At 36.4% G+C, this 13822-nt stretch overlaps 1 protein-coding gene across 1 annotated transcript in view; it reads right to left on the reverse strand.

Annotated features, from left to right (window-relative positions):
- The window catches only part of ADCY1 (adenylate cyclase 1), a 162296-nt gene that overhangs the window by 105223 nt on the left and 43251 nt on the right, over window positions 1-13822 (reverse strand). Inside the window, exon 2 of the mRNA XM_082752455.1 lies at window positions 12738-12887. Within this exon, the coding sequence (XP_082608581.1) occupies window positions 12738-12887 (150 nt within the window). The remainder of the gene's footprint in view (window positions 1-12737; window positions 12888-13822) is intronic.

Below are 13822 nucleotides of genomic sequence, written 5' to 3' on the forward strand. Positions count from 1 at the left end.
GGGCCTGTAATGGATGCAAGTCAGGCCATCTTAGTCATCTTTGTCATGTTTCTTCTGAACTTCTGCTTACAGCCAAACTGCTGATCCTGCTGCCTTCACCCACCAGGGAATTCAGGCCCAATATCTAGCTTGGAAGAGAGATTACTCAAAATAGGACTCAGTGGTTTCCAAACTTGTGCTGGGGAAAGCAGTAGCTCTTGATGGTCCATCCTCACACTCCCTGTCCCCAGGTACTAACCCATATTACTTAGGAAAGACTGCATACCCATGGCCTGTGGCTTTCTACATTTTCATAAGGACTTTAAAAACAAGCAAAAACAAAAATAAAAAGATGTAACAAAATATGTTTAGCACCTTTGCTTTCTGACTGACATGGTTTTTTATTCTTGTTTTTTTTTTTTTTTTTTATATAGTGACTGTCCAGTTACAATGGCAAACAGGAAAAGAAGCTCACATAAAAAAGAACCATTTTGATCATCTACACTTAAAAGGATTTTTATAACACAAAAATGAAATCCAGTCTACTAGATTATGCAGTCAACAAAAGATCTTCTATTATTACAATTCTTAAATGGGAAGTGACACAATATTTATGTATTTATTCATTTTTCTGGAGAAGACAAGCTTCAGGCACTCATAAAAAATGTTCTAGAGACTGTTTCAAAGTCAGCTCATGTACGTAATTTTGAGATTTGGTTTCTACTTTGTCATCAGGGACTACAAAGTACATCCTAAACATTACCACCCGCTACCTAATTATACCTTGATAAATTACTCTTGCATAATTTTAAAAGATACTGCTTAGTGTGTTTATGGTCTCTGTTATACCTATATTAAACTGTACATTCATTTTACAGTTTCCTTACAGAAACTGCAAGGGAAAAAAAATGAGAGGGAAAAGAAGCCTAGTGCACTGAAAAAAGTCTGTGTAATACTACTGAGATTCTTTTATACTACCTGTAAGCTGGAAAATGAAGGCAATATATTTCCTTCATACATTATTTTAAATTAAACTATACTTTGAAAAATGGACTGCTTTGTCTTCCAACTAAGTATGAAAAAAAGCACCGTTAAAGATGGTGATTTTTTGGAAGCCACAAGGTGGCAATGTTTCAGAACATTCGTGAGATTACTTGAAAATATCTATTTATCAGTAAATCCTTGTTACAATCATAAACAAAAAAGACCTTCCGTAAAATCGCAGTCTAGTGCACTGATTTTGAAATGGTAAGAGGATGGCTAACAGCATACTATTATGGTACATGATCATACAATGCAAGATGGCTATGGTTAACCTATTTGCTTTTGTTTAAACAAAAGAAAGGCAGAATATATCATCAGCATAATGTTTAATAAGGCATTGATAGACTCCACATGGAAGATGATTATTTACAATAATAAAATGGAGAGTGTAATGCTTACTGAAGGAAATAAGGGAGAGTGAAATCTTGGCTAAAATAGAGAGCAATGGGCAGCATCGACTGTAGAAGTACTGGGCTGGAAAGTATATAATGTATATAAAGGTGTATGGTATGTAATGATACCATACACCTGTTTGAAGGTACAGGAGAGCATATGAGAAGTAGAATGAGAAGAATGAGTAAACTTCAACAGCACAATCCACAAAAACACATGCGATAGGATGATTTGGAAACCTCTGCAAGTGAAAAAGCCCCAGATACCACTGACCATTGAATGACTATGAAGTCTTTATGAGGTGATACTCTATGAAGGCAAGTGTGATGCTAGAATGGGCTGGAAGACTGCTAGTAGGGTAACCTTTAGATCAGCTCCATGCATCATTTTTAAACAGGAATGAGAGCGGAGAAGGGCTACGAGGACAAGCAATGAAACAAGAAGTCTAGAAAGCATAATCTATTTTCCTGGTTGCCTTCATATCTGTTAAATCAGAATTCTCTAGAAATATAACGGTAAGGATTATTACACAGTATAAACTGGCAATGAATATGTGACCAGCATTGGCATATCAATGATCTTTACAGTTTCACCCCATACCCTTAATCTTCGCTTTCTCTGAAACATAATGCAAAATTCAATGTCTCCATATAAGCATTACAGTGAACATTGCAGGAAAAATATGATACTCATTTCAGCACTGATTTTCTTTTCTGCAGAAAGCAGAAGCAGATGGAGGAAAACAAAATAAGGCAGGGGGTGAGAGTGGAGGAAGAAAAGAAAAAAAAAAAAAAAAAACACAGCAAAACTCTTTGCCTTTCTGCAGTGAACATTGAAAGGAAAGGAGAGAAAAAGTAGGAAGATTTGATAGCATTTTGGTAAACTAAGCAAGAGGTTCTTTCCTGGCTACCTGCTAGTGCCAGTTTTTCATTTCATAGCAAGAAAGGCTCACTGTGAGTAAAGGCTGCTTCCCCTCTTCTTCAGGAGCTACCACTGCCTAAACAGATAAAGTTTACAGAGAACTGGAAAATCAAAACTCTCCACTGTAAGAAGTTTCCACCAGATCTAATTCTTGTCAGCTTTTGCATTGGCTGGATTACACACAAGGCACAGTGTCTGTTCTGAGAACTACGCTAGGACTGCTGTTACTAGATTGTATATGACATGGGTCTGACAGCTCCTCTGAGGTGAGCTGTTGTCTGGGGTCATCACCAGTGACAGAATAATCATCAATTATGGGATCATATTCTTATATCACATATTTAAAATATACTGTCCTTCACTGCTCTTGTTTTGAGGATTGAGTGACTAGAGTTATGAGATAAAGCATTAAGTCTCATCACAATTTGTGTATTTTAGTTTGTCATTGTTCTGTTCAAAAGATGTATGGATCAGCAAAGACTTGCTACCAACCACAGAACATTTAGAGAATTATAGTGAGTATGACAAGACAGTAATGTGGTAGATTTGAAAATATCTGGTAGTAAAGCCCCCCAAAATTCAAGTGAGTATTTGTGTAAAATTTTTCTTTATTATTTTCTTAATTTCTTATTTTTCTTAAATAAACCTCTTTGTTCCTATCTATCAAGCTTCAATAGGATTTTAATAAGCAGGTTTTTGAGGATATATCAATGAAGATAAAACTGGTTTTGGCGCAGACGAGCCACCAAATATAGAATTCTAAATCTTCCTACAAGGAAAAGAAAATATTTTACCTTCTATTTTGCATAGTCAGGAAGAGTGGGTTTAATCTTTTGGTAAAATTATCCCCTCATGTTAGTGCTGGTAGTATGAATATGTAGTATTTATATTCATAGATAATGTGAATATTTATAAATATATATATATATAAAACATAAATTCCAAATTTTAATTTCTTTATAAAGAGTCTTTTCTCATTCAAATAAAGAAGGATTTTCAAACTGACTGTCAAGAGTACAAGCCATCTGCCAACGTCATGATCAAAGGGAACTTGGCAGTGCTAATGCAATTTCTAGGCAGTCCTGCAAACAAGTCACATATGAGTTCACGTTTGCTAGAGACTGAAGTGCTGCACAGAACAAAGCTTTTCACTGTGAACATGATGGGGACAACAATCTTGTTGTTTCTCCAAGTTCCTTTCTCTTGAAGATGTTAGGAAGGTGGCATCACAAGTAGGGTCATCTTCATTGACACTACTCCCTTCTAGGTTAAATTGAAGAGCAGAAAGCACTTCACTGGCTAACCACTGGTGTGCCATTTCCTCTGCAATTACAAGTTTTTCTTCTTTCCAGTCGACAGCCATGTCTGGATTGTTCCACCATGTAATAATTAATTCTTGGGATAGACATGCATTAATTCCTAATAAAACAAAAGTCATGGAGCTAAATTGTACTCAGGTTTAACCCACAATTACCTTGTCAAACGGAAATTCCTAGCCAGATGTGCTTGAAAAGAAGCAAAACCCTAAACCAGTTTGTATCAAGGAGGTAATATGGACCAGAAACCTTGGAAAGAGATTAAATTATATGAGAAACAGAAGCTCTTCACTCTACAAAAAGAAGTTTGGAAGACAAAAACAAACAATCAAAAAGCAAAACAAGCCAGAACAACAACAAACAAACCAAACCAAAAACCACCACAACAACTAAACACACACACACACAAATCCTGTTCAGTATACTGTTCATGGAGATAATCTGTGATTAAGCAGTAACACAGTAACTTGTGAAGTATTTTAAAACTGCACGTGCCACTAGGTGTAATGTGCAACACATCTGTGGCAGACCTACTAGTCTATGATGGAACCACCTTCAGTCTGAAAAGTAGCATAGGAAAATCATGCTAAGCTTCTGTTAAAGTGTTAGCTAGCTTTCAAAACAGTTCATACAGTTCTAGAAGTGAAAACAATTCCGTGGGAAACAATAAAAACACATGTAACAACTTTTCTAATGACATTTTAAAGCTTCTTATGAATTTATATTGTTGAGGGAAGAAAAACAGAAGTTATTCATGAGCTTGCATTACTTTATACTGTGCCATCCTACTAGAAGACATAAAACATTTAGTTGATTTGAAAATGTCTTCCTGTATTTCCATTCTGCAGTGCATTTGTAGTATATATTGTACATAAGGCTAGCTGTAGGTACAAGTAGGCTGTACCCAAGGAGGAGCAGCCTCCTGAGGCCAGAAAAGCAGCCATGGGTCTTGTCATCCTTCCCCATATCAGAGGCTGCTAATAAGGAAAAGATTGAATGACAACTACTGAAGGTGGTGCAAGGCACATTTCATCTTTCCCAGAGAAAATGCTGCCACCCGTCTCTATCACTCTCCCTCTCACTCTAGCAGGAGAAGAAAGCTGAGCTCTGCTGCATTCTTCATTTTAGTTAGTGTCTTTCACCTGGTCCTCCCCTTCCCAGGATAGAAACTGCAGCAGGAGAAACATTACATCTAGCACACATGTTGAAAAGATTCTGTGTGCATCCTTGAATGAATGTCCACACAGCATTGCTGTTATGAATACTGATATTTAGCAATCAATCATAGAAAGTACTTTTGAAATACTTGTTTTAGTATTTAACTAAATATCCGATATATTATATCTAGTGTTATTACCTATGATTGTTTTCAATCATATTCATGATGTTATCTATTTAAAATTGTATGGTACTGTAATTTTAATAATTTAATTACAGTTTTGTGTGTTCTTATTTGTCTCTCATCCTCTGTTCTCTGTAATGGAAAACACAAGGAGCAACTGAAAAAAAAAAAAGAAAAAAATTTCACGAAGAGCCAAACTTCTCCAACACATTTAATTGACTATTGTTTGAAACAGAACTTATTCAAAATTTCCCAGTATTTCTTTCAAAACTCCTAACAGCCAAAGTATCAATAGCTTTTAGAATGATACAACTATTTGTGGTGACCCAACACACTCTTATTTTTTAATTTCTCTATTTACATTTGCCTATTGTACTCATTGTAAGCCAGCATTCATTACAACATGTAAAAGCTTAATGTAGTTTCATGACTATATGTCTATATATATAAGAGGAAAAACAAACTGCAACAAACAGCAATCTAACTCATCCCGTTCGACTGAGTAACAGTGAGTATATAGACTTATAGCAAAAAGTTTGTATGACAAATTTTCAGGCTTTAGAAATCTGTTTAGTTAGTACCCTGTATGAAAAATTAAATGGCTGATAACTGGTTTAATTTACATACTTGCTAACAGTGGGAAGCTTTCAGGAGATGAATTAAAGATCTGCCCAATTGTTACAGTACTGATGTGACCTGCTGCTATGTGTGGCTTTCTAAAGGCTTTCATAGTTTTTCATATGATACCACATATTACATTTTGAAAATTAAAGGCATGTGGATGGAGTAATACAAGTAAGATGTAATTAAAATGTATGCACTTTGTATGATTTACAGCTGTATGTTTTTTCTTGTGTGTTACTGATTTTCTAGTTGCAAGGAATGTCTGTCTCTTACTATACAGCTGTGTAGCCCTAACCTTAGGTGTCCTTCTATAACCACTCCCTGGGAAAACCTCAGCAGCAAGGTGTTCAGAATAGAAGGGATGAAGTGCCCTCACATGTGTCTATTACTACCAAGGATTACTTTTCACAGATTAGAAGGTTAGATTACAAACCTCACTTTTACTTGGGCAAAGTTAGGTAAGAATTCTAATGGTATGCCAAACAATGCAGCTTCTGGCACTATGTGCATTCTGATGAGAGGTTTAATCTGCATAAACACAGGTGCAATAGAGCTGAAAAATTGGAACACGTTTATTTGGTTGCTATATTCTGCCTTGCAAGGGGTACCAAGCCATTCATAATAGCTTCAGGCTGAAGTTGAAGCCTTCCACCTGAATGTTTGCTTGTAGCCCGAGTAGCCCTCAGTTTTATTATTTGCTGTATTAAGGATAGGTACGTGTATGACTACTGCAAGACTAGGGACTAACAGATGCTAGTCAGTGGAAAGCTTTTGGGCAATTTTTTCTTTTTATTGTTGTGTGGGGGAGTCTTCTGTGCATCTTTGCATCTCCCTCCATCTGAGAAAGGTGGGAGACAGGCCAGGCTTACCACTCAACAAAGTAAAGGTAGACAACAGTCTGACTCAGTTCTGCATAAGCATCTAAGTAGCCAAAGGCAATGAACAAAGCAGAGGCTGGGAGTCTGCATCTCTACTGCTACTGCTATTTGGCTACGAGGCGTTGCTGACAAGCCTGTACAAGCGGGCCTGAAGCCCAGCACTTCACATTTAGAATTTGAAATGGTAACACTTATTATTTTCTCTTTGCCCTCATCCTAGAACAGGACAAATAGATTTTTAAAAGTGGATTACCCTTTGTAAGGCTGTAGTTTGATGACACACACAAAAAAAAAAAATCAATTTTAAGCCTCCTCATAGCATAGAACACAACAGTGTTAATGTAGTACAGGCTCACTTGTCAGCTAAAATTAGTTAATCCACCCACATTTTTCAGAGATTGCATTGGCTAGCTTTCACAGAGGACCAGATATCATCTTGCCCTGCAATTTGTGTAACACTAGTATCACCTCCCTGTTGCATATTGGATAATTTAACAAGAACATGTTTTTGTGCCCACACATGTTCCAAATTTTTGCATTAGGAAGATTTGCTTATATGTGTAGTCTTAAACTGGGGAATTTAATTCTGACTCTATGTTCCTACTGACAGGGCGCACTGGGCACAAACCTACAGATAAAGTGCAGAGCCAATATGAATGGTTATGGAAACAGGGCCTGTATTTTAATGATAAATTTCATATTTTGTTCTGAACTGCTGTGCAGAAAGTTGCAAGATTCTGAGAACAAAAAGGTGGGAAACAAGGAGAACCTGATTATGCATCGATAAACATGCTGTCAGGTACCCTAGAAATTACTTCTGTCTGAAGATGTGCAAATATTTTTTTTCCATCTCCTTTACTGATCTGAGAAAAACAAAAGAAAAACCATATACACAAAAACAGCAACCTGATATCTGTCACCAAAATGAAAGTCCAATACAGCATGTTTTATTCAAACATAATGTATTTTATTTCTTTTTTTTTCCATAAATGTTTGAAATTAAATATAACAGACAAAATGACTGGAGGGTTGTTATGGGTGTCATACTTTTATCCAAAGATACAGGAGGCAGTAGAAACATACAAAATGTGGAAGATCTAGATAAAGTTATTTTGAAGGGGGGATATGAACCCAGCAGGGAATTTAAATCCAAAATGCCCTAAGCAGCAATTCAAAGTACGCTGCAATGAGATTCATTGTACTTTTTTCAACACAGTTTCATTTTGTATGAATAGTTACTGATCAGATCTGTGACTTAGTGATGTTCCAGTTACTATATGGAATGCTAAACATATTGCTCTAAAATGCAGCACTTTCATTCACAGACATTTGTATGCACAATTCAGCATTGCATAAAGAGAATGTAGCTAGCTGGCTTCAAATGATCTTGTGAATGTATACATAAGCACTTCAGAACAACACGGAGATGCTAGTCTGTCTCCCAGAACTAGCACTGTTCTAGTACTAGGAAGTACTGTGGTGTTATACTAACAAAATATAACAGAGTATACTCTAGCTGGAGTGCTATGCTTCTGTTCCTGAGAGTAGAACACAGAACTGCCTGTGTCTGCACAGTGCATCCTAACTCCCTGTAGTTTAGAGTCATAGAGTGCTTTGGGTTGGAAGGGACCATAAAGATCACCTTTTTCTAACCCCCCTGACATTGGCAGAAACACCTTTCAACTAGACCAGGTTGCTCAAAGCCCCATCCAGCCTGGCCTTGAACAATTCCAGAGATGGGGCATCCACAACTTCTTTGGGCAATCTGATCCAGTGCCTCATCACACTCTGAGTAAAGAATTTCTTTCTTATGTCTAATTTAAATTTACCCTTTTTTGGTTTAAAACCAAAACTCAGCCTATCACTGTACTCTCTGATAAATGGTGCCTCTCCTGCTTTCTTGTAGGACTCCTTTTTGGTACTGGAAGGCCACTATAAGGTCTCCCTGGAGCCTTCTCTTCTCCAGGGTGAACAACGCCAACTCCCTCAGCCTGTCTTTGTAGGACCGGTGCTTCAGCCCTTTGATCATTTTTGTGGCCCTCCTCTGGACTTGCTCTAATACAACCCTGTCCTTCTTGTGCTGGGGGCCCCAGAACTGAATGCAGTACTCCCAGTGGGGAGAGCAGAGTAGAGGGGGACAATCACTTCTCTTGCCCTGCAGATCATGCTTCTTTTGAAATAGCCCAGGATACTGTTGACTATGGACTGCAAGTGAACACTGCCGGCTCATTTTCAGCTTCTTGTCAAACAAAACCCCTCTCCTCAGAGCTGCTCTTAATCCATTCTCCACCCAGCCTGTATTCATTCTTGGGATTGCCCTGACCCAGGTACAGGAACTTGCACTTGGGTTTTGGTCCTTTTTTCAGCTTCTAATGCTAGAGGCTGAAATAAAATTGCTTCATGCATTGTAATGGAGTATAGAACAATTTCATGACAAGATGATTTTTTTCCCTTCATTTTTTCCCCTTCATTTTTTCCCCCATCATCACATTCTAATTAGGAGGAAATGCAAAAGTTTTAGGATGGAAAATAAAAAAAATGATCTGCACGAGTTGCTTGAAAAATGGCCTTCTTTTCTAAACATATTTACATGTACTTCTGCAGTACCAAACCAGTAAAGACATCAAAGCTATTTTGTGGGATTGGGAGGTTTGTGTAAATTTTTTTTTTCCAGTATTCCTCATATGGAAACAACAAGAACTTTTCATATCAGCTTGTGCTGCAGCAAGTACATTTAACTGATGAAAATTATATGCTTTATCCCAAGTCCAGTGCATGAATATACATAAAAATATTCTTATTATCAGGGAAAACAAGCAAACAAAACAAAAGAGCAATATTCTTTAAAAAATCAGCAAGGTTAGGAGTAGGAAATAACTTTCATACCTGAAGAGACTAAACAGGCTACAGTTCAGCTTGGAAAGAGAGACGAACAGGGCTATGAGAGGAATCTACAGTACCATGACAGTCATACAGAAGGTTATTATAGAATGACTACTCATAATTTATCACAAAAGAACAGTTGAGAAGTACCCAAACAAATCATTAGATAACAAGCCTCTAACAAACAAAATTAAGTTCTGTTTCACAGTGCATAATTAGAGTGAAGTTCACTATCACAAAATTGTGTAGAGGACAAAACTGTCTTGGTATTTTCAGGTATTACTCTGGTCTTTTCAGGTCTAAATTCTTGTGGATGACAAAACTCTATTTCAATACACTGAAAGAGAGAATAGAAAAATGGAAAATGGGCATGCTACCATCCTTTAAATACAGTGATCAAGTTACACTTCAGTTTAATAGGGCCTTTAGAATTACACGATTATCACTTTCTTGGAGTTATGGCACACTGTGGAGCCACCACAATGGGAATGAGTGTCACATGATGAGTTGCAGCTTCCTTTCTGTTTTCCCCTCTGAATGAAGTAGGAAGCACCCTGTATCAGTAGCGGGTCACTACTCTATGCTGAACATTTCACCCACCCATTCTCCATTCCTGCTTGCTCACTTCAAAAAGGATGAAGCACTGTGTGGAAATTGCTTTCAGAATTGGTAGGGATGTCTAACACAGTCTTCAAAGGAGCAAGGTGATGACGCCTTGCTTAGCATATAGGTAAGGGGTTGTCTTAAATTAAGAAGTGAACACAAAGATATAGTGCAGTGGGAATAAGAGGGAAGTACCCAGGTGCTCTGATTGAATAGGAACAACAAAGCAAAGTTCCAGTTACAGGGAAAAGGACCTACCTCACAATATTTATTCAACTGCCTGCTCTGCAGAGAATAGTGTTGCTGCTGAAATTTGTAGAAAAAAAAGAGAAGACAACTATTTCAGCAAAATGATTATAATTAGTCACTCCTTTTCTAAAGCTTACTTTTCTATGACTTTGGCTTCAGGTCTTACTCTTGACTTGCAAACTATTATTTATCAACATAACAAATAGATGATTCCACAATGGAGGGCAGTTATTTTTCATGACCACAGAGAACAGATAACATAATGAACATTAAACTGAATTAAAAACAAAAACAAACAAAAACACACACAACAAAGAGTCTGCTTCCTTCTCCCCAGCAACACAGCCTTTCTATAAACTCCTGCACAATGACTCTAAAAACACTACAACATGAGGTATACGTGATGATCTCTTGCTCCTAAAAATAGATTTAGCGAAATTATCACAAGGGACTATTACTACAAATGCATTCCATATGAGGACAATCACTGTAAGTAGGACACAGAAGAAGAAATCTCATTTACAGATGCAACTGTGGTATCTGTCTCACACAGTCAACACTTTAACTCCAAAATGCTGTTTATGATCAAAAGCCAAGAGTTTGTTCTTTCTTTTCTCATTAGAGATTTGCACAGAAATACCAGGGAAAGGTTTTAGTGGTTTTGATTACAATTTTCAATGTAGAAGCGCTATGCTATTTAGGTCAGAGCATTTGAATGAGACAAGAAAGTCTGATAATAAATTGTAATCCTTTTTAAATTTTATTGTTTGTAGCTCAGAAAACAAAAGCACATGAATGATCACAACTATTGAACTAGGTCAGAAAGTCCTTTTATCCTCAGGAAAAAAAAAAAAAAAACAAACAATAAAAAACAACAAAAACTTGAATATTGGCAAATAACTTGAAACTTGGGCTATGTTATTCTACAGAAACTATGGATTAAGGTTATAGCTTGAAATCAGGTAAATCTTATCTTGATTTCAGAAGTATTCTAGTGTAGTGCAAAAGCAGCCATAGAAGGTATTTCAGTGATACTTTGTCATCTCATTAGCATATTTCACAACTGCATTGAGTTTTATGCATGTTGCATAAAGTTAGTTTCACACATAAAGGAGAAAAGTAAATTCTCTTCACTGACTTTTATACTGCATTGGAAAGTGATTTACAGGATTCTTGGTTTATAATATAAACAATAAACAGTAATGGTAGTTATGTATAAGGCTTTTTTTCCTTTCTTATGTTTATCTATGCATGGATAAAATATAAAATAAAATATAATGTTAATGTTCTAAATATAGAAACAAAAAGTCAAGTATGATTTCATGTTGGATCATGTTGGATCTCTGAAACAAGTTTTCAGATGCATAAATGGCAAACAGTTGCCTAAACCCCATGAAATTTAACTTCTGGCACATTTGTGCCTTTGAAAATCCTCAGCTTGAGATTACAAAAGCCCAGAATCAAACCTAAAGTCTTTAATGTTAATGCCATTCTTATGCAGCCACCAAAGATATAAACTCGTTTAAAGAAGACATCTACTTATGTACGCTTAGGTCATAAAAATGCATTCACTAAATCCATATCAGGACAGTTCTTAAGCACCTACATTATTTCAATATAGGAAATTGGAAGTGAAGTGTGTGAAGCACTCATGCTTTGAGAACATTGACATCTTCTATAGTAAGGTTTGAATACCACTTAACTCCTCAATTGGCACAAGTTACCATAATTCCACAGAAGTCAATGAAGCTAAAGAGCTTCAGAACTGCAAAGCATGTACCTCTGTTATCACATAGACAGAAAAAATCAGACTGATTCAAAGTTTACAGAATCAACATCTGTTAGTGGGTTTAAGATTCAAACCTGTGAGTATTCTCTGAACAGAAAGCTCTGCAATATAGCAGTTTTTCTCATCATTTCCAAAACTATTTGGAAGACTGATTGATTCAACTGTGTGAAATAAAACATCAAATTAATTAATGTGGCTTAATAGAATGTTATGATTCTTATCCATATATATATGTAGTTCCTTCTCCCCAAAATGTAAGGACATCTTTTGTTCTTACATGTCATGAATGTAAACAGGATATAGCACACAGTCAGGAGAGAATTTTTACAGCATATTTAACACCTACCCAATATTAACTGGGGGGAGGGAGGGAGAGAGGGGAATATACATACATATATATAGTAATATTAATATGCTATATAGTAATATAGTAGTATGTTAGCTTTTCCTCAGCACTAAAAAACATCCACTCTGGTGTTGGAGCTTATGGTAGCTGTGTGGTAAGGCTGTACCTTTTACATGTGATGAAGAGTGAAATGTTTGCATGCGTTGAGAAGAAAGAACTAATGCAGGCAGGGGAGGAAGCATTCTTCCTTCACAGTAGACAGCACACACTTCCTATTATGCACTTAGCAGCAATGTCCTGACCTGCAGTTCATGTAACTATAATGATCTCAGAAGAAACACAGAAAAAGAAAAAAGTCTTAGAAACTGACCTGTTTTTCATTTTCATCCTCCAGCCTCAGCCTGTCCTCTATGCAGTTCCTGGCCTGAAGGAATGCCTTCCTCTGAGCCCTTTCTGTCAAAATCCTCACAAAGACCCCATACAAATTTACACTGACAAAAAGGATTGCATTGGCCACAAGCTGTAAGGAAGAAAGAAAAATAAATGAATATTTTAAAATACAGTTGTTGTGTTTTATTTATTTATTTATTTATTTTACATTCCTTCTCAGCAAAATAAATTGGAAAAAAAAAGCATGTTCTTTAAAACATTCTGCCTTGCTAGTCATGTCACTGAAACCCTTTCTCACAGCCCAGTTGTAGAGAAACAATAACAGCAGCTACCAAAAATCCAAGCAGGCTATATTGCATGATACAGAACTTTTCATCTGCTGAAGTGAATTTCTCCTGTGATGATCCATAGCTTATCATTTTCATGCAGCATCAGTTGTTTCATCAGTTCATTGAAAGATCTATCCATACAGTAAGGAGACTAGTACCTTCAGCATTTAATTAATTGCATGATGCTCATAAGACAGAAATTGTATCCTATGCCTTAGTAATTTAGGAAAATTATTGTTCCTTTTTTTACAGTTGAGAAGTGAGGCACTGTCAAAATCTGTAACTAAATCAAAATGTATTACTTAATAATACAATGTAATATAAAATGTATTACTTGGTAATGCAAAATCAAAACATATTACTTGGTACCCCAAGCTTTCACGTTATGAAGTTTGCACTTGGAAAATCTCTCCCCATATCCATATTGTTAGTGATCATATTTTGTTTTTTTGAGAAGTCTCCCCAAAATATCGTTGATGCAATTATGCAGCATACCTGTCAGAAGATGCCAAGGGCTTTCAAATGGTGCACAAAGTGCTTATACCATCTGCACAAGCCAAGACCCACAGAAATGCTATGAGCAGGAGCATTGAATTACCTTGGAATTACTTCCATGAATGGTACTTTGATGAACAACACATAAATGATCCAACTGACCTTCTGATTATTATTTTCTTAATGTTTTTATGATATGTGAGTAAAGTTAATTAAACTAATGTAAGTAGCTCAACACTGG

The sequence above is a fragment of the Aythya marila genome (assembly GCF_965140915.1).
Source record: "Aythya marila genome assembly, chromosome: 2".
NCBI classification, from domain to species: domain Eukaryota; kingdom Metazoa; phylum Chordata; class Aves; order Anseriformes; family Anatidae; genus Aythya; species Aythya marila.